General features: G+C 48.5%; 1 protein-coding gene across 1 annotated transcript in view; it reads left to right on the forward strand.

Moving 5' to 3' along the window:
* Positions 1-24,256, forward strand: part of Pard6g (par-6 family cell polarity regulator gamma) — a 56,858-nt gene that overhangs the window by 4,361 nt on the left and 28,241 nt on the right. Inside the window, exon 2 of the mRNA XM_076837092.2 lies at positions 20,166-20,388. Coding sequence (XP_076693207.1) covers positions 20,166-20,388 — 223 coding nt within the window. The remainder of the gene's footprint in view (positions 1-20,165; positions 20,389-24,256) is intronic.

The raw sequence follows: 24,256 nt of genomic DNA on the forward strand, positions 1-24,256 counted from the left end.
CGTGCATGCTAGGCGAGCACTCTACCACTGAGCCACAACCCCAGCCCTCATTCTAGAACATTTCTTAATGTTTATTTAATGTCCCCCATATATATGTGCGTTTATGTGCCAGATGGGTTCCAAATGTATCGCAAGTGTAATACATTGGAATGTGCCCAGTTCATCAATCCCTGTTACAACCTCTAAGAAAGGCTCTCTCTCTCATCGTGCATAAAAAGACCCTGAGTCACAGGCTCCTCTGACCTACCCAGGGTCATAAAGCTCAGCACAGGGTCTGAGACCCACAGAACCCACAGCCTGGCTCCAGCATCCACAGTTGGGCCACTGTCTGCTGTTGGTGGAGGAGGACTTGTGGCTCTTAGGAACTGCAGACCATGGATTCCGGACCAAGGTGTAGATACAGGTGTCCCAGCCGCCCCTCTGTAGTCTGGGAGGCCCTGGTTGTCCAGGTCTAGAGCTCATGGAAGCACTGGGGAGTGTGCCTTGCGCCTTAGGGAAAGAAGCTGTATCGTTCTTGCACACCTTAGGTTCCTGCTGCAGGCCTTCAAGGGAGGGCCTGTTTGGTGTCTGTTCTCTGAAGTCCAGACCCACCCTCTGTCCATTCATTTGATTATTTGCTTGCTCCTCTATTGAGCATCTGCTATATGCCAGGCACAGGGCCCTCGCTGGGATTCAAAGACAGCCAGGGTTGACACCATGCCTGTCTCCGTAGAGCAAGTGGCAGATTTGGCTGAGTGGTGGGGTCCTTTATCACAATTCAAATCCTTAACTTCATATCTTCGTGAAGCCAGATGCCCAAGGGCAACCTAGTTGGCCCTCTGTCTAACAAGGCCAGCCTCCATGTTGAAGCCCTGGGGTTGCTCTCTGCCTCTACGACAGAGGCCTACCAGGCTGGCTGGCTCAGGTTGGGGTTGGCTCCTCTGGGGAGTGCAAGGCTCCTGTATGGGTCTTGCCTCCTCTGGGGCTTTTCAGTCTTCCCCTCGTGTGTTTTCTGGGTTTAGCACACTGGGAGGCCAGAAAGTTAACAGGATTCCTCAGATTCTCCAAGGGAAAATTCAGCATCTAACGTGTGAAAAGTGGTGCTCAATATGCAATAGGCACCCAATAAATGTCTGTTCAGTTGATTCAAATGAGAAATGACTGGATATTCCTGTTAGCTACTAATTCACAAATGGTCTGTTAGGCTACTTTAGGAAATACCTACTTTTTAAAGAAAGTGATGAATACTTAATTACAGTTGGCTTATTGTCAGAGCGTCTCTGAGAAAGGCTAGTGCCTTGCCCCCTCCCTGCTTGTCAAGGTGGTTAAGCTAGTGCCATGGGTCAGTGGTAGGCAGGGCTGGAAAAGATGAGCTCCACAAGACATAGCCACTTAGGAAGCTGAAACTCCATCACTGTTTCTGCTGCTGTTGGGTCTCCGGACTTCCTCAGTGCTCTGCATGGCCAGCTCTGTGTCTCCAAGACCCAGCTCTGTTGGCTTCTTCCAGCAGATCCCTGGGGGTCAGGACCACTTCCTGGGCAGACATTTGGGAGTGCTCTACCCTGTCCTTCCCTGCTCCTGGGGTCTGGGCTGGGCTGCCCTGCCCCACCTCTCCCTGAGCTTCCTCTCAGCCTGTCCATCCAGAGCATTAAGCACTTGAAGCCTCAGGGCCTTCTCCATTTCCATGCTGTCTGTGCTCTGTCCTCACTGTGGGAGTGACCTCAGCACCACCTGCAGCCCAGCACTGGGTTGTCCTTGCACATAGACTGTGCCCCCTGCCTGGATTCAGGGTGGAGCTGGGGCTGTGGCAGGTCTGAGGACACAGAAATCCCAGAAGGACTCAACCACACTTACTAAGTACTTGTGGATTAATTAAAGCAATCATTAAGTTTGCTCTGCAGAATTCAGGGCTCCTGCTTATGTGTGAAGTTTCCATAGCCCTCCCTTCAATGCTGAGGTCGAGTGGCTACTTTTGCAGGTCTCTTGGCCATCCCTGAGTCCACAGAAGTGGGGCATTGTGGGGAAGCCAGTTGGCAGCAGAGCTGAGAGTTCTGCTTTTTCTGCCCTCGTGGTCCCCACGAGGCTCCAGGATGTCACTGCTACATATCAGGGGAACCTCTCTGCTTCTAAAAGTCCTGCCTTGTGAGTGAATGTGTCTGCTTTCTACCTTCCATCATCGGTACTCCTGTCAAAGGCTGGATTATGAGTCAGTGAGTCCAGGGCCACAGATCTTTACTGAGACAGGATGCATGGACCAAGACACCCAGACCCAGATTGCTTCCCCAGTGATTTCTTTTGGGGACGTATGCTGGTGTGAAAGGGCCAAGAGGGAACCTAGGACCCTTGATGTGATTGCTTTGGGTGGTAAGCTATTCTAGAGGAATCTACATATGAAAGCCATATTAGTGTCCTGTTCTCTATGGGCAAGGGACAGGCACCACTGGCTGCCCACCTCCCACATTCCTGACATCCCTTCCTCGCTGTTCTGACAGAGTGTCACGATGTGACACATATACTTTTCTGCCTTCTGTGGAGGTGGTGGCCCCTCACCCTCACCCTGTGACTGCAGCTCCCTGGGACCTGCCAACACCAGTATGGGGGCAGCCATCCAGTCTGTGCTGAAGCTGAGCAGTTGCTGAGTTGGACTGTGTCATTCAGGTGCTCGGTGATGTCTGAAAACTTTGCAGGAACATGCCTCTTTTGCTGGAGGTGGCATCGTTGGCCTGTGAGATGACCCCATGTCTGACAATGGCGGCTGCAGATGTCAGGTAGCCTGCTGTGAGAAGCAGTGCCTTGAGAAAGCCCACTCCCGCCTCAGGAGGTAGCGAGCCCTGCGGCCCTACGTGTGAGGTCTGTCCCCCGAGGGTCCTCTGCTTTTTCTCAGGGATGTGGCCTGACCACTATGGGAGGGGCAGGGCTTGAAGGTCCCTCTCTCAGCTTAGGCAGGGGTCACAGCCTGGCCGAGGGTCAGCACCGGGTGCTTGGTAGCTGAGATGTGCCATTGTGAGGTTGCCCCAGGTTCTTTCTGCAGCCTGTTTCTCTGGGGCCCTCCCTGCCCCAGAAGCCTGATCAGGCCTGTGGGAGAAGCTGCCACCCAGGAGGGTCCAGGTGTGGGTGGCACTTTTGAGTGAAGTTTTATATTAGGCTCCTTTCTCCAGAAGTGCCTGCCGTGTGCTTGGCAGAGTCTCTGTTGCTGCTCTTGACACCTTATGTGGTAGAGTTTCCCCACCTGGAGAGATGAGGACCCTGAGGCTCAGCAAGGCAGAGCCATTAAGTCGCAGCTCTGAATGGCAACACCATCCTCCATGCGACTAGTCCATCGTCCCTGCCTCCACCTCAGGAGAAACAGACAACACCTGCTGCGCTGAGGTCAGTGTCCCCCACCTCCCTTCTCAGTGTCTCCGGACACCGACTTGGGGCTGGGCTGCTTCCTAAATGCCTCCTGCATCCTGTGAGATCCCCTCTCCTCAGCAGTCTGGGCCTTTGATCCTTCCATGAGTGTTGGCATGGGGTACGTCTGGCCCTGTGCAGTCTGTCTGGCGGATGCAGGGAGTGCAGACCAGGAGCACAGGCCTGGCCACCTCGCCCACTTCCTTTTGTGCTGCAGTGGCTCTCTGTGGCTGGTCTGGAGCATCGCTGATCCCTTCAGATCCAGGCACGGAAGGTTACTTACAAAGGCCCACCCGAGAGCGCCACTTCCACCCAGAGCTGCAGGCTCCGGTCACTCATGGAGTTACAATAAACCCTTTTTATTTTGAAAAATGACCTTAAAAATAGCTGCCTTTCCACAAGGAAAGGGACAGGCTGAGCAAACTGAGGCTGCTCCTGAGAAGTCAAGACCCATGCTCAGCTGAAGACGAGTCGTATCCCACAGGGTGAGCCAGCCACACAGCTGGCTTTGTCACAGATGCTTACACAAATGTGTAAGTTTGGGTCCTGAGGTTGAGCAGCACCTGTGAGAGCAGGCACAGTGTACTTCTCCAGGAGAGGTCTCACTCTCCCATGTCACATAGTGTGAGCACCAGAATGCATTCTTGTCACACTCACACGGCCTTTCAAGAAATGTGTCCTCATCCCTGTTCTGCAGGTAGGCACAGGCTCAGAGCTTAACACTGGTCCAGAGTTGCAATGCCAGCAGGTGAACCTGCAGCCTGGCTCCACCCAACTTGGCCCTGATGTCTGAGTTTATATCTGTAAGTTGCCTGATCCAGCCCATACCCTCTTAGCCCCTCTCCAGCTCTCTGCCCGGAAACCACCTGACTCTTCCACGTATCATGAGCGCACATTGGAATGTGCCCAGTTTCCTCTGCAGGCCAGGTTCCAGCCATGGAATGACTTCTCGGGAAAGTCCCATAAAGGTGGGTCAGATGAGCAGGCCCCAGGCACCCGGACCTTGGCTGGCCCTAGCCCCCAGGTCTCTCTGGGGCCTCCTGTGCCCAGCTTCCGAGCAGTCCCCTCTGTGCTTACTGCTCCCTTGTAGACAGCCCCTCTCACCCACACCCAGTTGTCTTCTTCCACCTGGGGGGTCCCTTACTCCTGACCACCCCCGACCACTGGAGCACTCCAGGTTTTGTCTTAGTGCTCCCTGGAATGTGGCTTTCACTTTCCCATTACTAGCCTTGTGACTTCTAGGCTAGGTCTTCTCTTCTGCTCTGTGAAATGGGGACAGTGACACCTTTCCAAATAGGCTTGGTGTCAGGACTGAAGGCCACGCACATGAGGCCTGGCACTGACTTTGTGGTCCCGCATGTCTCTGAGCCTCTTCTGACACCAACCCAGCCTACATTAACAGTAGGCCCAAGGTACAGAGCACACAAAGCACACGGAAGGCCTACAGCAGGCCTGTGGGCAGGGTACGTGGCCTCACAGGGGCCACAGGTGGGGCACAGGTGGGCTCTTGCATCAGCAGGCACCTGGGTATCTCATGCTCCATGCAGTAATGGCTCAGACAGTTCTGTAGGTGTGACTGTGGCACCACTATCACCCTGGGCCGTAGGGGGTGGACAAGGCACAGGAAGGGGCCAGGTCCCACCCTGCCTGACTCACAGCCTGTGGCCTGATTTCAAATGTGTCCCAACGCGTCAGCCAGGAAGTCATCCCACGGCACACCACTGCCCGGTCCCACGCTCCAACAGATAGCTCATTGGTTGACAGCTTGTTTCTTCTTAGCCTGCTGCCTCCTCTTTTCCTGCATAGAGTTCTTTCCAGTTCTCTACAGGGCGTGAGCATGCACACACACTGATAGGTTCTGCCCCTCGAAGTTCTGGGGCAGCTCCTGCCCACCAGACAGACAGACAGACAGATATACACACACACACACACACACACACACACACACACACACACGAGCATTCGTAGTGCGGATGTGTGGGTATGGCTGGTGGTCCAGCCTCTGTCCCCCTTCCTGAAGATTCTGCTCTGGGCCAAGTCTCTGACATATATATAGCCAAGTATAAGATGGCTCTGCAGTTAGAGCTGGGCACTGAGAAAGGAGAGCCTTCTTCCTCTGGGGGATGCTCTTGTGGTCCCAGGACCCACCTCGGAGGAGAGCGGAACACCAGAGGTGCCTGTCCGTCTCAGCACCTGTCTGTGCTCGCCTTTCTGCCCACCATGATGGCCCTGTGTGCTGTCCTGGCTGCTCTGGTCTGGGCTGTGCAGGCTCAGTTGACACTCCGTGTGCACCCACTCTTTCCCCTCCTTACACGCCTAATTTAAATCAGAGCCTGGGTGTACGGCTGCTGCACTGGAGTCCCTGTCTGTAACCGTGTGCCTGCTGTTTAATACCCTGCTGGCCAGCACACCCCCAGGCCCTGGAAGGCAGGTGGTTGTTGTTCAGCACCACATACCCACCCCAGCTCAGGCCAGGCTTAGCTGGCATTCAAGACAGTCCTGTTGAATGAATGCATATGAAAAATGCTCCCTAGCTGCTGACCAGAGCACAGGCCAGGCACTGCTCTAGGAGAAGGGGGCTGAGGTCTTGTGCCTACAGAGCTCCAGAGGATGCTAGTGCTGCTGGCTCAAGGGACACCTGCAGGAGCAAGCGCTGGAACTGCTAATCCCTGCCAGCTCTGTTGGTCTTTTGGGGCTCCTGGATCAGACATGATTCCCAGCTTGGGTGTTGCACCTTGCACCGTCCTGTCAGTTTCCAACCCATTTGAGATCACACAGCCAGATCAGTATTGTGTTCTGCTTTTCTCACTCACGTAGTGTAAAGAATTCCTCGAGTTCTTTAAACCCTCTTTCTTCTCTGTCTCTCACTCTCATTCTTTGTCTCTTTCATCTTTCTTTCTTTCTCTTTCTTGACAGGATCTGGCAAAGCTGCCCAGGCCAGAACTTGAGGATAAGAGGCTTAAACCCTCTTTTAAACATCACTTCTCTTGACTTCATCATATTTCTGTGAACCTGCCGTTTCTTTTCTTTTTTTAAAGACAGAGAGAGAGAGAATTTTAATATTTATTTTTTAGTTTTCGGTGGACACAACATCTTTGTTTATATGTGGTGCTGAGGATTGAACCCAGGCCGCACGCCTGCTAGGCCAGCGCGCTACCGCTTGAGCCACACCCCCAGCCCCTGCCGTTTCTTTTATGTCCTCTTACAGTTTCCGTTTTACACTATTGTAAATATTGTGATGAGCATTTTCTGTGGGAATTTCTGTAGGAGCTGGTGATGACCTGAGATTATCCTCACCAGAGATCTGGGGCAGGGCCTATCACCTGGGTGGGGCCTAGCACATGGGATGGGCCCTCCCAGGGAGAGGCTGGGTCTCACAAAGTTGGGGGCACCCAGCACAGGTGAGGTGGGGTCCCATCTAGGGGTGCATCCTCATGGTCCAAGGTAGTGACCTGGAAACAGCACTGTAGATTGTTTAAAGTCTGTAGAGACCACCAGGGGAAAGGAGGAGGAGAGGGAAAGGGGAAATGCTGTGGAAGCATATTGACTAAATTATATTATTATATCACGGGCATGTATAAATTTGTAAAAACAAATCTCATTATTATGTATAACTATAATGCACCCATAAAAATATGGGAAGAAGACTACAGAACTATAAAAATGAAGACTGCAGTGTTCTTCATGTGTGGAAGGATGGGAGTGCCTTTTGTTCAAGATGAATTTGGTATCTAAAGAGAGGGCTTTCCAGAGCAGGCCTGAAGGCAGCATCCTAGTGACTTTCCCCAGGTCCAGAATAGTCCAGAGCAGGGGCTTTAACCTGGCCATTCATTTGGGGCCTTTTCTTCCTCTTAGTTACTCTGCCTTCCCCAGTGCAGAGACCTGCTATGGGGGCCTGTAGTCCTTAGAGCTAAGAAGGCTGAACCAGAGTTAAGTCTAGGCTACCGAATGCGAGGATGGAAGGAGGATCCTTTGAATCACATTAGAGGCTCTCTGCCCCTACCACCTGCCTCCCCCCAGTCCTGCCTCTGCACTGCCCTCCTCCTTCTAACTCTGTGCACTTTCCTGATGCACAGGTACACATGCCTTTCCAATGAGTGCAACCTACCTCCTGTTCCTCTTTGAGGCTGGAATGACGGAGTGGGGGGAAGTTCCCGTGGCAGAGCACGGTGATGGATGTGGAGGTGCAGGAGGGAAGGTAGCACTTCCTCCTGTAGGGACTCAGGGCTTTCCTCAGGAGCCTGTGACTGGCCTTGGTGCACCCTGGCAGCAAGACATCATGAGCCATGCCAGAGGTGGGCCAGAGAACCTGGGCTGGCATCCATGAGGCTAGCTCCATGCACTAGGGAAAAGAGGGATGGAGAGCAGGCCGCAGGTGGAAAGCAACAGGGGAGAGCTGGGAGCCCGAGACCCACCACCGCTTCAGGAGGCTAGAGGACAGAGCGGCCCTTGTGCTGCAGGGTCTGGGGCACAGGGCGGTGGGCAGACACTGCTGCACGTGAGCTGGTGTGTGGCCGAGCAGGCCAAGGCTGTGGCAGTGCACATGTGCAGGGCAGGGCTGGTGGGACTTAGCGAGAAGAACACAACCCTCTCATGACTGCAGAGTAGCGTCCTGTCCTTCTGTCCATGACATTCTCAGCCAACACCAACTTTAAAAAGTTCTAGAGCTTTAGTCTAAAGCTGGTTGACAGATTTGATTCTTTAGTTCAGTGAAGATCACTGCAGAGTTGGGGAGGTCCTGCCACTTGTAAGGGGGATTAAGACTTCAAAATGTGCAACTGCTTGGAGTTTGGGAGGTGGCCTGGTCTTTTGGCTGGTGAAGACTGCCCAGTTTCTGTGGCCTGTGCTAGCCAGTATGACGCAGATGGTGACCATCTCTGTGGCGCTTAGAAGCCAGGAGCCAAGTGATGTAACCTTTCTGAAGTTTGGGGGCATCTAAAGTCGGGGCATCTGCCCCATAGCACCATGGCATCCAGCAAGGAATGTTCCCACAGCATACCAGTCCAGCGGCCCACACGTTGGGGACCGTTTGCTGCTGTTGTTTAAAGGCATGCAACCCATGTTTGTTTCTATCTTAAACACAAAATACCTTTTGAAGAGTGCATAAAAGCTACAACCACTGGTTGTCTGTGAGGTGGGGACCTGGGGAGGCTCCAAAATGCCTCTTGAATTTCAAATTGTGTGGCTATATTCCTGTCCAAACCATAAAGAGAAACCATGTGTGTGATCTTCATCTTAAAACTGTGTTCAGGAACCCCAAGGATGCTCTGTGAGCATGTTGGGTGGTTTCTGTGTGGTGGGGGTGCAGTTGCCTTGGTGGGTATCTCTGTGGGCCCTCAATAGCAGCCCCAGGGAACTGAGCTACCCAGCAATGGTGCCCAGGGCTCAGGCACGTGAGCCTTATTGGGTCTATGGGAGGCACCATGCCTGGAGTCCCCACCATGGGGAACTCTGGAGTGACGCTTTCTGCCAGTTCACACGAGCACATGTGACCAGCTTCTCTGGCCACCTCAAGTGAGCGCTACCTTGGTCTGGGTGCAGAAGAGGAAAGAACACTTTAAAAACAGCAGAGCGCTTGGAGGAAATGACCAAAGGTAGTAGAAAGTCAGAAACTGCCTTCATCTTAATCCTGCTTGTCCATGAAAACCAACCCGAGAAAGAGGCAAGCAGGGACAAGTCAGCACAGCAGAGGGGCAGAGAGCCAGGGCCAGCCTCCCACCAGGCCTCCATGCTGGGCCCTCTGTAAAGGGGCCAGGCTGCCTGCCCAAAGGTCAGCAGCTGCGCATGTGCACCTCATGCCTGCACACAAGCAGTGGAGTCAGTGGGAGGCCGCTCCCCCAGGCATTGGAGGACAGCAGAGGACCAGGCCCCAAGTGCCCCTATTACAAGACTGCAGCCTGCAAGGACAGGACTGTGTGTAGTTGTTGCTCCTCTGAACCCTGCTGAGGAAGATACAGCCAGGCTCAGCAGGAGGGGGCAGCTGCTTCTCAGACTCAGGGAGCACGTTGGGGACCATGTCCAGCAGGAGCTGCACCTGGCTCAGCAAGAAGGTTTCCAGTAAATAGTAGCCAAGTCGGGGATGAAACCTGGGACCATGTTTCCAGGGGTGAGAGAGTGCATGTGTGGCTGGGCTGCAAGTGGCCCGTTTGTGATGCAGAGGGCTCTGGAGCGGGCAGCAGGAAGGGTCTTCTTTGCAGCCTAGAATCAAGCCCCTCTGTGGAGAGCTCCTCACGCTCCCCAGGTCCCCAGCAGAGGAGCTCGGAAGGACACCTCTGACTGAGACATTAACGATCAATTAAGGGCACAAAAGCAGCGAGGCAGACTCATAGTACACTGACGAGGGCCCGGGCATGCCCACAGCAAGAGGCCCGCACCAGTGAGGTTTGCCAGCCAAGTCAGGACTGAGGATGTTCAGGCATGCCAGAATTGGGGACTTTTTCTGTCCTTTTAGATAGAAAAATATCTATTCTTCCTCGTCATTCATGCTCTGAATTAAATGTTTCTATACAGAATCAATTTGTTTAAAGGTAGGTACATTTAGATACCCCTTAGATATTAAAATAAATAAAATTTTACATATTAAACATCTTTTAACCTGAAAAATAAGGAACAGTCATGGTCATGTCGACGTCATTCTTGGGACGACACCTGAAGGGGAACAGAGTCGTCAGAGCCCTGTGGCTCCAGAAGCTCCGCTCATGTGAAGCCCCCGTCCCGACCTTGGAGAGGGGGTACAGGACACTAGGAGTTTGGGGTCAGGGTGGGGACCGTGTGTGAGGGAAGGCGCGTTCTGCCTGCTCTGGCGCCTGCCATCTGTCTTCTTACCTTCTGGAGAAGCTCGCCGTCCCTGCTGGGCCTTCCCAGCAGCCCAGCCCAGGGCTCTGCCTCCCCTGCGTCCTGGCTGTGCTGACAGCAGCTGCTGGACCCTCCTGGGCCTCCTGTGGGCCTGGTCCACCCAGTTCTCTCCAGAGCCTCCTTCTGTATCTCCATGTTTCTGAACATGGTTTTCAATCAGCTTTCAACTCAGCTGTGTGCCAACTGAAAAAAAATCATCTTAAGATAAACCTTTTTTAAAATAACAACTCTATAAGCTATAATTAATGTGAAATAAAACCCACACCTTTAAGTACAGCGTTCGTGGGTTTTCAGTAGTCAGAGTCGTGCAGTCATTACCACTATCTAATTTTAGAACATTTTCTTCGCCCAAAAAGAGACCCTTGGGCACAGACCCTGGCAGCCCCTCCCCCAGCCTGTGGCAGCGCTCGCGGCCGCTCCTCCTGCCTGCTGACTTGCCTGCTCTGGGCGTTCCACGCGGTGGGTGCACTTGCTGCCTGGCTTTTGCATCTGGTACCTGCACCTGGCCGGATGCTCTCGAGGCTCTTTGCTGTGGCGCAGCCTAGTGCTTCAGGCCTCATTATGACCCCATGACGTCTGGGTGAGCCCTCCGCACGTCGTGTTTGTCCACTCTTCAACAGTGGACATTCACCTTGTCCTCACTCTGGGTGATGGTGCCATGATTCATGCCCATGTTTCTGTGTGGACATGTGCATTCATTATTTTTTTTGAGGGGGGGATATGCCTGAGAGTGAAGTTATTGGGTCATGTGGTGATTCTGTTTGATCTTTTTTAACAGCTCTCTTTTTAAATAGTTGTACACGTACTCTTATTTTGTTTATTTTTATGTAGTGCTGAGGATCACACCCAGGGCCTCAAACATGCTAGGCAAGCGCTCTACCGCTGAGCCACAACCCCAGTTCCTAATTCTGTTTAATTTTTTAAGAAACTGCTAGCTCTTTACCAAAGCAGTTGTACTGTTTATATTCCTACAAAAAAGGATGAGGGTTCGTATTCCTTTTCGTCGTCACCAACATGTTCTTATCTGAAGGTCCACTATTTCCACCCTGGGGACCACATCTTCAACTCTTGGTGCCCAGTGACTCCTGTTTTTAGCTTGTGTTTCCTGGTGACTGGCGACATTGAGCTTCAGATCCTGAATCTAGGGTCCATTTCTTTGGGGAAATGTCTATTCGGGTTCTTGGCCCACCTTTTTTAATAGGTTAGTTTGCCTTTTTACTGTTGAGTTTTAAGGGTTCTTTTTTATGTTCCGGGTACAAATCCCTTATCAGACATAAGATATCTGCTTTAAAAATATTATCCACATTTCATGGATTATCTTTCCACTTTCTTTTTAAAAAACTTTTTCAGTTGTTGATGGCTCTTTATTCTATTTATTTATTCGTATGTGGTGTTCATAATTGAATCCAGGGCCTCATACATGCTAGGCAAGTGTTCCACCACTGAGCTACAAACCTAGCCTCTGTTTCCACTTTCTTGATGGGACCTTTGATGTTTCCACTTTCTTGATGGTACCCTTTGAAGCAAAAAAGTTTTAAATTTTAATGAGACACAGTTTATCTACTTTTTTGTTGCTTGTGCTTTTGGTATCCCATCTAAGAAATCAGTGTCTAACCCAAGTACTGAAAATCGAATCCTGTGTGTTCTAGAACTTTCATGGTGTAACCCTCGGTTTGTGATCCAGTCTGAACTCATTTCCCCGGGTGGAATGAGCTGGAGTCCAGCTTCCTTGCTGGGCATGTGGACCTGCAGTCGCCCAGCACATTTGCTGAAAAGACTTTCTTTCCTCTTTCCTCCCCTGAATTGTCCTGACACTCTTATGACATCAGCTGACGTACCCCTGATTCACTTCTAGCCCATCAATCATCTGTGTGTCAGCATTACAGCGTAAGTTTTGAAATCAGGAAGCGTGAGCCTCCAACTCCACTCTTTCTCAAGATCTTTTTGGATATATTGGGTTCTTCGTATTTCCAAAAAGTTCAGAACCATCTTGCCAATCACTGCAAAAAAGGCATCTAAAAGTTTTTTTGTCATTCTTTTTCTTAAAATTTTTATTATTGGTTGTTCAAAACATTACATAGTTCTTGACATATCATATTTCATACATTTGATTCTTGGGTTATGAACTCCCATCTTTACCCCGTATACAGATTGCAGAATCACATCGGTTACACATCCACTGTTTTACATATTGCCATACTAGTGTCTGTTGTGTTCTGTTGCCTTTCCTATCCTCTAGTATCCCCCCTCCCCTCCCCTCCCCTCCCATCTTCTCTCTCTACCCCATTACTGTAATTCATTTCTCCCCCTTGTTTTTTTCCCTTTCCCCTCACTTCCTCTTATATGTGATTTTGTATAACAATGAGGGTCTCCTTCCATTTCCATGCAATTTCCCTTCTCTCTCCCTTTCCCTCCCACCTCTTGTCCCTGTTTAATGTTAGTCTTCTTCCCATGCTCTTCCTCCCTGCTCTGTTCTTAGTTGTTCTCCTTATATCAAAGAAGACATTTGGCATTTGCTTTTTAGTGATTGGCTACCTTCACTTAGCATAATCTGCTCTAATGCCATCCATTTCCCTGCAAATTCCATGATTTTGTCATTTTTTAGTGCAGAGTAATACTCCATTGTGTATAAATGCCACATTTTTTTTTTATCCATTCATCTATTGAAGGGCATCTAGGTTGGTTCCACAGTCTAGCTATTGTGAATTGTGCTGCTATGAACATCGATGTAGCAGCATCCCTATAGTACACTCTTTTAAGGTCTTTAGAGAATAGTCCAAGAAGGGGAATAGCTAGGTCAAATGGTGGTTCCATTCCCAGCTTTCCAAGGAATCTCCATACTGCTTTCCAATTGAAGGCATCTAAAATTTTGATAGGGGTTGCATTGAACCTGTCAATCAATTTGGGGAGTATTGCCATTTGAACAATGTTAAGACTGCTAATTGATGAACATAGAATGTCTACCTGTCCATTTAGATCTTCTTTAATATTTTGACACCATTCTGTAATTTTCCATGTGCAAGTTTTCACTTCTTTTGTTAATTTTATTCCTAAATATTTTATCCTTTTAATATCGTTGTTAATTTGTCAGATTTGCTTTCTTAATTTCATTTTCAGATTGTTCATTGCTACTGTGTGTAGGGTTTATTTTTGCATATTGATTTGTTAGCACTGGCAAATGTTGTACTAGATCCCTAGGATTTCCTATATACAATGCGTGCCTTCTGTGAATAGAGTCGTTGCAACTTCTTCCCTTCAGTCTAGTGGTCCTTGTTTCTTCCCTAACTATCCTCTGCCGAGCCTCTCTTATAGCATCAATCAGAAAACGTGACAGTGGGTATTCTTGTTTTTTCCGGACCTCAGGGCATTGTCTCTAACCACTGAGTCTGGCATTGTCTGTGAGTCTTCATAGAAGTCCTCCATGGGGCTGAGGAACTTCCCTTCTGCTCCTAGTTTGCTGAGTATTTTCATCATAAAAAGATGTGTTTTGCAGCTGGGGTTGTGGCTCAGTGGCAGAGCACTTGCTAGCACATGTGAGGTACTGGGTTCGATCCTCGGTACCACATAAAAAATAAGTAAAATAAAGGTATTGTGTCCAACTACAACCAAAAAAATGTTTTTAAAAAGATGTGTTTTAGGGTTGGGGTTGTGGCCCAGTGGTAGAGCGCCCGCCTAGCATGCACGAGGCACTGGGTTCGATCCTCAGCACCACATAAATGTAAAATAAAGATATCGTGTGCACCTAAAACTTAAAAAATGAATATATTTTTTAAAAAAGATGTGTTTTACTTTCTTTATCTGTTGTGGTGATTGAATGGCTTTTGTCCATTAATACACAGTATGACATTGATTTTTCAAATGTTAAACCAACCTTGCATTTCTGTGATAAATCTCACTGGTCATGGCGTGTAGTTCTATTTAGATGTTTTGGGGGTTTTTTTGTTTGTTTTTAAATATTTATTTTTTAGTTGTAGTTGGACACAATACCTTTAGTTTGTTTATTTATTCATTTTTTATGTGGTGCTAAGGACCGAACCCAGGGCCTCGCACGTGCAAGGCGAGTGCTGTACTGCTGAGCCACAACCCAGACCCCTATTTAGATGTTTGGATATGATTTACTAATATTTTTTGAGGACTTTTGCAATTCTTCAAAATGGATGTTGGTGTGTGGTTTTCTCCTCTTGAGGTTTCTTTTTCTGGTTTTGGTATCAAGGTAAAACTGGTATCACAGAATAAATTGGGACTCATTTTTTCCTCTTATTTTTTGAAAGAGTTTATGAAGGAATGGTACTAATTTTGTAGACGTTTAGTATAATTTCCCAATCAAGCCATCTGGGCCTGGACTTTTCTTTGTGGGAATTTTTTAATTTGTAAATTCAGTCTCTTTACCTGTTGTAAGTTTTGTGAGATCTTCTATTTCTTTTTTGTGTCTTTATAAGAATCTGTCCGTGTCACCTAGGTTATCCAATTTTGGCATATAGTTACTCATAGTATTTCAGAATAATCTTTTTTAAAAAGTGAAATCTCATTTCAGAACAGTTTCAGATCTGTGGGGAAATTGCAAAGATAGTACAGAGTCTCCAGACACGCCAGGCTCAGTTCTCATTCTGATCGTGGTGGCCCACTGCACTAGCAGAAACTGGGGTGGTGTCCGTCAGGTTTCCCTGGCCTTCACCCGAGGACCTTTCTGACCTGATGTTGCAGAACCCTGTCCTGAACCCCACTCTGTGGGGCCGTGAAGGCCCCTGTGCCCCTCTGGCTGGGGTGGCTTCTCAGGCCCTCTTGGCTTCGGATGACCCTGTTAGCTGTGACTGAGGAGGACCGGTCTGATACTTGGGGAATCTCTCTCAGTTGGGATTTGTCTGTTAGTTTTTCAGTGTTAGAATGAGACCGTGGACTTTAGGGAGAAGGACCGCGATGGTGTCCTGCCACTCTCATCACATCTTACTGAGGACACACGCTGTCATGTGATCACCACAATTGATGCTGCCCTTGGCCCCCTGGCGCCATGTCCACTCTGAAGTCACTCTTCCCTTTCTACACTGTGCCCTGGGACCAGACTTACTATGTGGGGCCTACGTGTCAGGGGTGGGAGGTGATGTTCTCCCTCCTTGAAGGTGGTGTTTATCCACAGAGATTATTGATATCTTTCTGCATGGGAGGTCTGTCTATCCTACCTCATTTATTTGTTCAGTCACTTATTTATATCATCGTAGACTCAGGGACATTTATTTTATACATTTATTTTATACTTTGAGTTATAATTCAGAGCTACTTTGTTTTGGCCACGGGGAGCTTCTCAGTTGGTTCTTGTTTTCTTTGACATGCTCCACGTTTGGTGGGGGGATGGTTGTTTTTAGCACTTCCTTGCTTTCTGGTGCTCTGTGATCCAGGCTCCTGCTTCCTGTGCCTTCTCTCAGAATCAGACCCTTCTCCTACGAGCCCCCTTCCTTGGGCGCCAGGTGCAATTGGTGCTTCTGGAAGGCCTGTAGAGTCCTCAGTTCCTTTAGGTCAATAGGATTGCCTCCTCTTACTTCTTTTTCTTTTTTTTAATATTTTTTAGTTGTAGATGGACACAATATCTTTATTTATTTATTTTTATGTGGTGCTGAGGATGGAACCCAGTGCCTCACACATGCGAGGCAGGCGCTCTACCACTGAGATACAGCCCCAACCCCCTCCCGTTACTTCTGATTTTAGTAGTTTGAATCTTTTCTCTTTTTCTGTTAGTCTGACTACCTAAAGATTTGCTAATTTTGTTGATCTTTTCAAAGACCCAACTTTTGGCTTGTTATTTTCTCTAGCTTTTCTAGCTTTTATTCTATTTATTTCTGTTCTGATCTTTATTTTATTTATTTATTTTTTTTAGAGAGAGAGAGAGAGAGAACTTTTTTTAATATTCATTTATATTTTTTTAGTTTTCGGCGAACACAACATCTTTCTTTGTATGTGGTGCTGAGGATCGAACCCGGGCCACACGCATGCCAGGCTAGCGTGCTACTGCTTGAGCCACACCCCAGCCCTGTTCTGGTCTTTATCATTTCCCACGTTCTGCTTGCTGTGGGTTAGGTTGTCTCTCCCCCCACCCCCATCTACCTTCCTCCTCGTTTCTAATGACAGAAGTTTAACTTACTGATGTTTCTTTTTTAATATACATGTTTACAGCTATAAATTTGCCTATAAGCCCTGTGTTAGCTGCAGTCCAAAGTTTTGATATAGTGTATTTTAATTAATCTCTACTTTATAAATTTATCCTGTGATTCTTTCTTTAATCCACATGTTATAGAGGAGTGTGTTGTTTAATTTCCACATATTTGTAAAACTGAACCCCCCATTTTTATCATCCTATTTCAGGAATAATTGTTGGGGTCAGCTACAAAATAGATAAGTGTAATTATTAAAATAATACTGGAACAACACTTCACTTGGCTGGAAGCTGGAGAAAAGAAGGAACTGCATGTCTTTCCATGTGGCCCAAATGTCTCTGAGGACCCCATGCTTCCTAGAGGGAGGAGCTTCAGGCTCACGCTCACTTCTTGCCTCTGCCTGGGGTTAGCCGTTTTGCCCTGGGAGCCCTGGATCCTTTTAGGCCTAAATGATGGAGCCTGAATCGGGTACTGGTGGTGAGGGTGAGCATTTTGATTCTTTGTCTACTGATTTGCCTGCTGACCCAGCCAGGCACAGCAAGGCAAGCTTACCTAAAACCTCTCTTAATAAGTCCTGGTTTTGGATTGAATCCAGTTGCTGGTTTAGAGGGAGACTATCTCCCAGGATAGGCATCCCTTAGCAGCATGTTGTGGGCCGAAGAGGTTGGAGTGGTATCTTGTCGAAGCCCCCGTGTAAACCAACATTCAAACCAAGACTCTGAGCGCAAGGGAGTGGCCAGGCTCCCACCAGACTTCATGGTGGTTTGGGTCATGGTCTTCCAACATTGTGAGCCCACTAAGGAATTTTGTAAAACTACCAAGAGGTGGTTGCAGCTCAGTGGCAGAGGGTGTGTCTAGAGTCTAACTCCACAGGGGATAATATACTTTAATGCTAGCATCTAAATTTTTTGAAATATAAATAGTACAAAGGATATAATTTCCACCATGCTGTAAATATTTCACTTAAAAATAAAGCTTTTTAGCGTGTGATCTTTTAAATATAGTGAGTGACGTCTGAAATCCGTAGTGATTTGATACCACCAGCAGATGTTTTAAAATAGGATGGATAGGCTCTTTGCAATGAACAGAAATTGTACGTGAAAAAGTTTTTTCTCCTTGATTCCTTCTTTCTGTTACTCTCCCAAGAGATTCTGTTCTATTATTTTTTGCCTTAAAAATGAATGCTTAATTATCTTAAACAATAATATATGCTTTTCTCTGCAGAAAACAATATTTGTTTTTAATGTTGATGTTAAAAGTTCTCTGATGGGGCTGTAAGCCCTGTGCTTTAGAGTTACTTCTACTGTTGTGAAGTTTTAATGCTCAAGACCAAAAGTTCTAGAGATCCGATGCACCGCAATTGACATTCTAGAATTGTGCACTGAATAATATAGCTAAGTAGCAAAGTATCTATATCACAGTAAAAAAAAAAAAAAAAAAAAAAACAGTTTGAGTCATTGCAGTTCTTATCAAATCATGATTGCAATATAGTTGCAAAATCTGTTTTTGTATCCAAAGTGAATATTTAAAATCCTTTGTATAACAAGGATGTTCATGTTACATGAGCCAATCTGCAGCTTCTTTGCTGTGTTGCCAATGCATAGCTTTGTTTGCACAAACAAGTCAATCAAATGCTTACACAGAGGAAGGTGGAAGCAGGGGAGGAGAGGCTTCTGCTTGGCTCAGCAGACTCCCCAGGACATGTGCCAGAAACAAGTGATAATGGAGTGGTCTGTCATTAAAATTGTTTGGATGATCTATTGACTGACAGTTCAACTAGGACAACTTTTAATTTTGTTGAAAGCCAATAATAAGAAGCCACTTGATTTGCAAGATTCATTGCTTGCTCATTAAGTCCATGTGCTTTTTCAGTTTGGGGTAAGTGTGCTGACACCATGTGGCAGTGGGTTGCACCTGTTGATTCCTTCGTTTGAAGGCCCCTGTTTGAATCTGATATAACTGAGGAAATAAAATACTCGTGTCCTGGGCTAGGGCTGTAGCTCAGTAGTAGAGCACTTGCTTAGCATGTGTGAGGCACTGGATTTGATCCTTAGCACTACATAAAAAATAAACTAAAAAATAAAATAAAGGCATTCTGTCCATCTACAACTACAAAAAATTAATTTAAATGCTAGTGTCCCGTGGTAGTGATATTTTTAAATAAAATGCTCTATCACATTCCACATCTCTGTTGTGATACTCTGGGCACCTTGGGAACAGGAGGCAGACTTGCTGCTGCAGGGCAAGACCAGCATTATTGTCAGTGACTTGCTTTGCTTCAAGAAAGGCCTGAATTAACTCTTCTTTTCAAATTAACGTGAACACATATCAAGAGGGAAATTATTAAAATACTGAGGAATAAATTGAGCTGTGTCTTAGATTAGTTACTATGTTGAGATCAAAACACTGTGGGTGGGTGTTGAGGGTGCCCTCAGCGCTGAGGCCACAGGGAGGGTGCTGGCGATGGAAAGGGGTGTGCTTGCACGCCTCCTGTTGGGACACTCTGGGAACCATGTGTGAAAGCCAGAAATGGTGCACCCATGATCGCACCTCTCATGTGTAGTGAGAAGAGAGGTTTTGCTGACCAAGGAGGACACTGCTCTGGGAGTTGCACATGGGCCATACCAGACACTAGGCATGAGGTTGCCCTAGTGAAGTAGATGTTTTGTGATTTGATAGGATCACCAAACCTGAAAGAATCATGTCAAGCTTATGGTGCTGGTTGTATCCCTTGTGCCTTAAAGGTGTGCATCTCCTGTGGGCAGAGGCACCTGCAGGGTCCAGGGCGCTCCTGGTGCGGTGTGCCGACAGGCCTGCAGCATCCACTGGGCACACCCACCTGTGGTGCATCCTGGCAGCAAGTGCTGAGAAGAAGTGCAGTGACAGCCTTTCCTCTGCCACTTCCAGGGGACAGGTGCCACCAGAGCTGTAACTGGCCAGAAACTGCCTTCTAGGGTGGGGTTTTCCCCTGCTGACTGGGTAGAAGGGCTTAGGCTTTTGGTCATTGCAAGTGGCTTTTCCCAGACCAGCAAGCTGCATTATCCCACAGCTGAGTTCCAGGGATAGGCAGGTTAGGAAGAGGCTGGCTTTGCTTTAGATGACCTGGAGGAGGTGGAATGGGGACTGATTCTCAGGAGGGTGCTAGACCCTACAGGTGCCTCTGCCCACAGGAGATGCACACCTTCAAGACACAAGGGATACAGCCAGCAACACCTATTTATTTTTATTTTGAGACAGGGTCTTGCTAAAGTGACCCTGTCTCAAAATAAAAATAAACAGGACTAGGCATGTAAAGCCTCCCTGGGTTCAATCCATAGTACAAAATAAATAAATAAAGAAGGACACCCTAGTTTAAGATTAAAACCCATAAGGATTTCACCTCACCCTTATAAAAATGTCTGGAAGATACTTTCTCTCTGCCTCTGAATCTCCTGGTGCTGCTGTGGGGCTGTGCCTCTGAGGGCGGTTGTAGTCAGCACGGACTCCTGCGTCTCACCCTCTGGGTCTGTGTGAACTTGGCCTGGCTTTTCTGACAAGCTGAGCCTAATGGACGCTCCAGGCCTGTCCTCGAGATGTGGGGCCCCTGCTCGGTGTGAACAGGTGCACAGCTCCTCCTCCATGCTGTTTCACTCCTTGATGCCCCCCGCTGCCTGGTGGCCTCTCGTTGGCTCACAGCAGTTATGTGACCACGGCATGGCTTATACTGTGACCCTGGGGCCTGGCGGAGGCTCAGGAGTCTCTTGCTCATGAACACACTGTCCTTCCTCTGGTTCACCCCCATCTCTTGCATTGTAGTTTGGGGCTGAATTCCGAAGATTCTCCTTGAACCGCCACAAGCCTGGCAAGTTTGAAGATTTCTACCAGCTGGTGGTGCACACCCACCACCTCTCCAACACCGAGGTGACCATCGGCTATGCAGATGTGCATGGCGACCTGCTTCCCATCAACAACGATGACAACTTCTGCAAGGCAGTCTCCAGCGCCAACCCCCTGCTCAGGGTCTTCATCCAGAAGCGAGGTATGGAGGCCGAGTTGCTCCATGTGTCAGCATCACCTATTAAAAACTTGTGGTTTTAGTTTTGTCTGCCATGGTAGGATCATGAGATTCTATTTTCTAGCCTGTAGGAGATTAAAGAAATTAAACTTTTTTCATCAACATTAACTTATTAGAACAACTTAACAATAGCTAGACTGTATTTTCCACCTTAAATAGTGTTGATTTCTGTCTTTTAAGCACTGAGGAAAAAGTCATATTGATACTTTTAGTATTTTAACTGGAAGCAAGCAAATTCAGTAATGAAGTGGAATTCATCAGTAGCCTAAAAATGAAATTTGAGGGCACTAGTGTATGTCCCCCATGTCTTTCAGGATTGGAGCAAAATGTTAGCTTTAACTTATAACTTTGATTAACGCTTAGCACCGAGGGCCTCGCTGAAACAATGTCATTTGATGAGAACATAAATGACTAGCTTTGCAGGGGGTGGAGGCCGGATGCCTGCTCGCCTGGGACCACATGTGGCTCGCATCCCACAGTTTAGACCGTTCTTCCTCAAGAAGCCTGGGAGAGCCTTGTCATTTCAAAATAACCTGCTGGAGGGAGGAATGAGCTGCAAGCAAAGCTTGAAAATGGGAAAATGGCATGTTTGCAATTAATTTAGCTGATATGGACAGGGTAGACCTGTGTTGACATGAAGGGGTGTTCTCCTCCTGGGGCAGACCTTCTGTGTGCACAGTGAGCACTGACTGCCTCAGAGAAGAGTGGCCTGGGATCCTTGCAAAGTGGCACTACAGCACTCTGCATCTGCAGTTATGGACTTACTTGTAGGTGTCTCTCTGAGAACTTAGAAAGGGCTCCAGGGAGGGGAACCTGAGCAGAGACCAGAGGAAGCTGCATGGGGGTGAGAGGGGAAGTGCTAAGGTGTGGGAGTTGGCCACTGGCTTTGCATCTGCAGGTGAGGCTCTCTGTGTCCTGTACCTTAGTGTTCTTGTTTGCAAAATGAGTTGTCAATGGTGCAGTCACAACAAGCTGAGCAGTGTGCTAGCTTACAGTCTGTGCTCTGCAAATATTAGCTCTTCTTGTTATTCCCACTCATGGCAATGGGGGGACAGCAGGAGATCGCTGACCTCACAGCAGGCTGGCTCACAGCCATGAGATCAAAGCCTCTGCATCTGCAGTCTTGGCTGAGCCTGCAGGCCCTTTTGATGGTTGGGGGCGCCAACATAGGCCTGCCTTCCTGACAGCGGCCAGGGCTACTGCTGGGGAGCAGGACCCTCAGTGTTCCTTGAATGGCTCTATGTAGCTTCTGGCATCCCCTTATTCTGTTCTCTGTGGTGGCCCAGCCCATCCTGGGATGGGTGCCTGCACCCCACTGCCCCTGCTGGAACTCTCTGCCCTTCACATCTCAGGAGCCTGGACGCTCTCTTGCCTTCTCAGGAAGTCTGGTCTCCATCTGCTCTGATCAGCTCACACGGCTCTCCACCTGCTTTGCCCTCTTAGTTTGCTCTCTTTTTCTCTGGTTACTTATTGATAGCTATCAGGGTGCTGTCCATCTTCACCAGACCCCACTCCCATGGAGCTTGTTACTGGCTGTGCCCAGCAGCCCCAGGTCACAGTCTTGCTCACCAGGGGTAGGGAACATGTGAGAAAGCCCTGGGAAGACAGCCGTGGACATGGGCTTCATTGTGCATCATACATGTTGCCCCTGGCTGCAGGGTGGGGTTGAAGCTGGGCAGAGGCTGGCCTGAGCAAGGGCTACCACTGCTAGGTCACTAAGCTGAGGCAATATGGGCCTAGGATCGTCTCCTGGCCCCTCGTCCCTGCTGGGGTGTTCATAGCTTTCTTCTCACTCTCCTCAGAGGGTTCAACTGGAGATGACAGGCAGGGCAGGAGCTAGGCATTGGACATCAGGGACAGCCAGACACCTGGCATCAGGACAACCTCGTGTCAGGACAGACTTGCCCATCTGTCCCTCAGAAGCCTGGTGACTGAAGTGGTTGGGTCCTGAAGCCCCGAGGTTGGGGCTCACAGTTCACAGCCTCTGGGCATCAGCCTTGAGAGGCCAGCTTCTGAACAGTCCTGCCCAGCATCCATACCAGAGGGTCATGCTGTCACTTTCCACACCGTTATATCTTATTAAATATATTTTAAGGGGAATCTATATTATAGTCACACATGAAAAGTCAGCATCCTCCTAACACCTATTGAAATAAACCCCCAGCCGTGCTTACAGTATCAGACTACTACTAACTAATCTCTTCCCTCAAACCACACAAAGACATAACTTCAGACTGACATCTCTGGCCACCTAGGTGTAAGCCCAGCAAACAGTGGAATGAGGACAACACCCACCCCACAAGGACCCTAGTATGGTGCTCACATTCATTTCACAACAGCCAAAGGGCGGACACAACCTGGTGTCCATCATGGTAAATGGACAGACAGACTGTATGCATGCAATGGAACGTGACCATGAATCAACTCCCAATCAGCTGAGGGCACTGCACCAGATGTAGGTTACTTTGAGACGCCTCCTACTGTCAATCCTTGCCCAGGCCTCTGTATTTGCATATTTGCCTGCTTGCTAAAATTTATTTGTAGCCCCAAATCAATACTCATTGTGGTTTTTGTTTTTTGTTTTTTTTTTTTAAAGAGAGAGTGAGAGAGGGGGAGAGAGAATTTTAATATTTATTTATTTTTAAATTTTCGGCGGACACAACATCTTTGTTCGTATGTGGTGCTGAGGATCGAACCCGGGCCGCACTCACGCCAGGCAAGCGCGCTACCGCTTGAGCCACATCCCCAGCCCCCTCACTGTGGTTTTGTAGTCATGTGAGCACAGGCACAAAGTGATAAGAAATTCAAGTGGCCGATTTGCACATTCCCAACTGAGACCGACCAGGGGTCTCTGCTCCTCGTTTGCTCATGCCATAGACCTCGCTCTGCTGATTCAACAGCACACTTTCCACATTCATGCATTTCTCCTTACGATCCTGCTGCTGAGGGAGGCCCAGGCACAGGACTGAGCCATCCAGCACCTCAGCACAGGTGGCTGCTGTGCGCCTCAGGGGAGGTCAGGTGCCTGGAGAAGCTAAGATCAGTTGTGCTGCCCGAGTTCTGCGTTGGTGACGCTGCGGTGCATCTTAAACCAGGGGTCTTTAAACAGAAAACAAGGCAGTGTATTGGTGACTTGGTAACAGAGCTGTGCCCAGAGGTTGCAGGTACCAACCTGTCATTCCTCAGGACCCACAGCTCCATGTTCACTAAGAACCTTGAAGGGCAACGGTCAGTTGTATGTGAAAAATCCAGGATGGCCTGTCCTCAGGGATAAAGGAGAGGAGAACTGGGACAGGCCACTTCTTGGGGTGACCAAGGTGTTCTGGACCTAGAGGCTTCCGGACACATGAACTCCATGCTACATCTCAGCAAAGTGGTAGAAGAGAGCCAGGCTGGCCAAGCCCTAGCTGGGTCAGCTCAGGGCCTGCCTCCAGCCTTCACCTCCCCAATTTAGCCACCCTCGCCACGTAAGAACTTTGGTTCTCTAATCATTGTGTTTGTTCAAAATCTTTAAAAATCATCTCTTCCCCTACTAATTAGAACCCCTGGTACGTGCCCAGGGAGCCCTCCTGGTTGTAGGAGCCCCTGCTAGGCCCAGATGTGAGCTTTGCCCAGGTGTGCACATGGCTTTCTGTCCTCTGTAGGGATGCAACGTGCACAGACCAGTAGGATTCACAGCCCAAGTCACTTTGTCACCAGGAGAGATCAGGTATCTTCACATCTTGTATCTTAAATGTCGTTTGCAGTAATAGTTATTTAAAAAACACAGTACATGTTATTAATGTGTTCATAAGAAAGCACACACAGTATTGTATCACACTGTTGATATTCT

This window comes from Callospermophilus lateralis, chromosome 17 (assembly GCF_048772815.1).
Source record: "Callospermophilus lateralis isolate mCalLat2 chromosome 17, mCalLat2.hap1, whole genome shotgun sequence".
NCBI classification, from domain to species: domain Eukaryota; kingdom Metazoa; phylum Chordata; class Mammalia; order Rodentia; family Sciuridae; genus Callospermophilus; species Callospermophilus lateralis.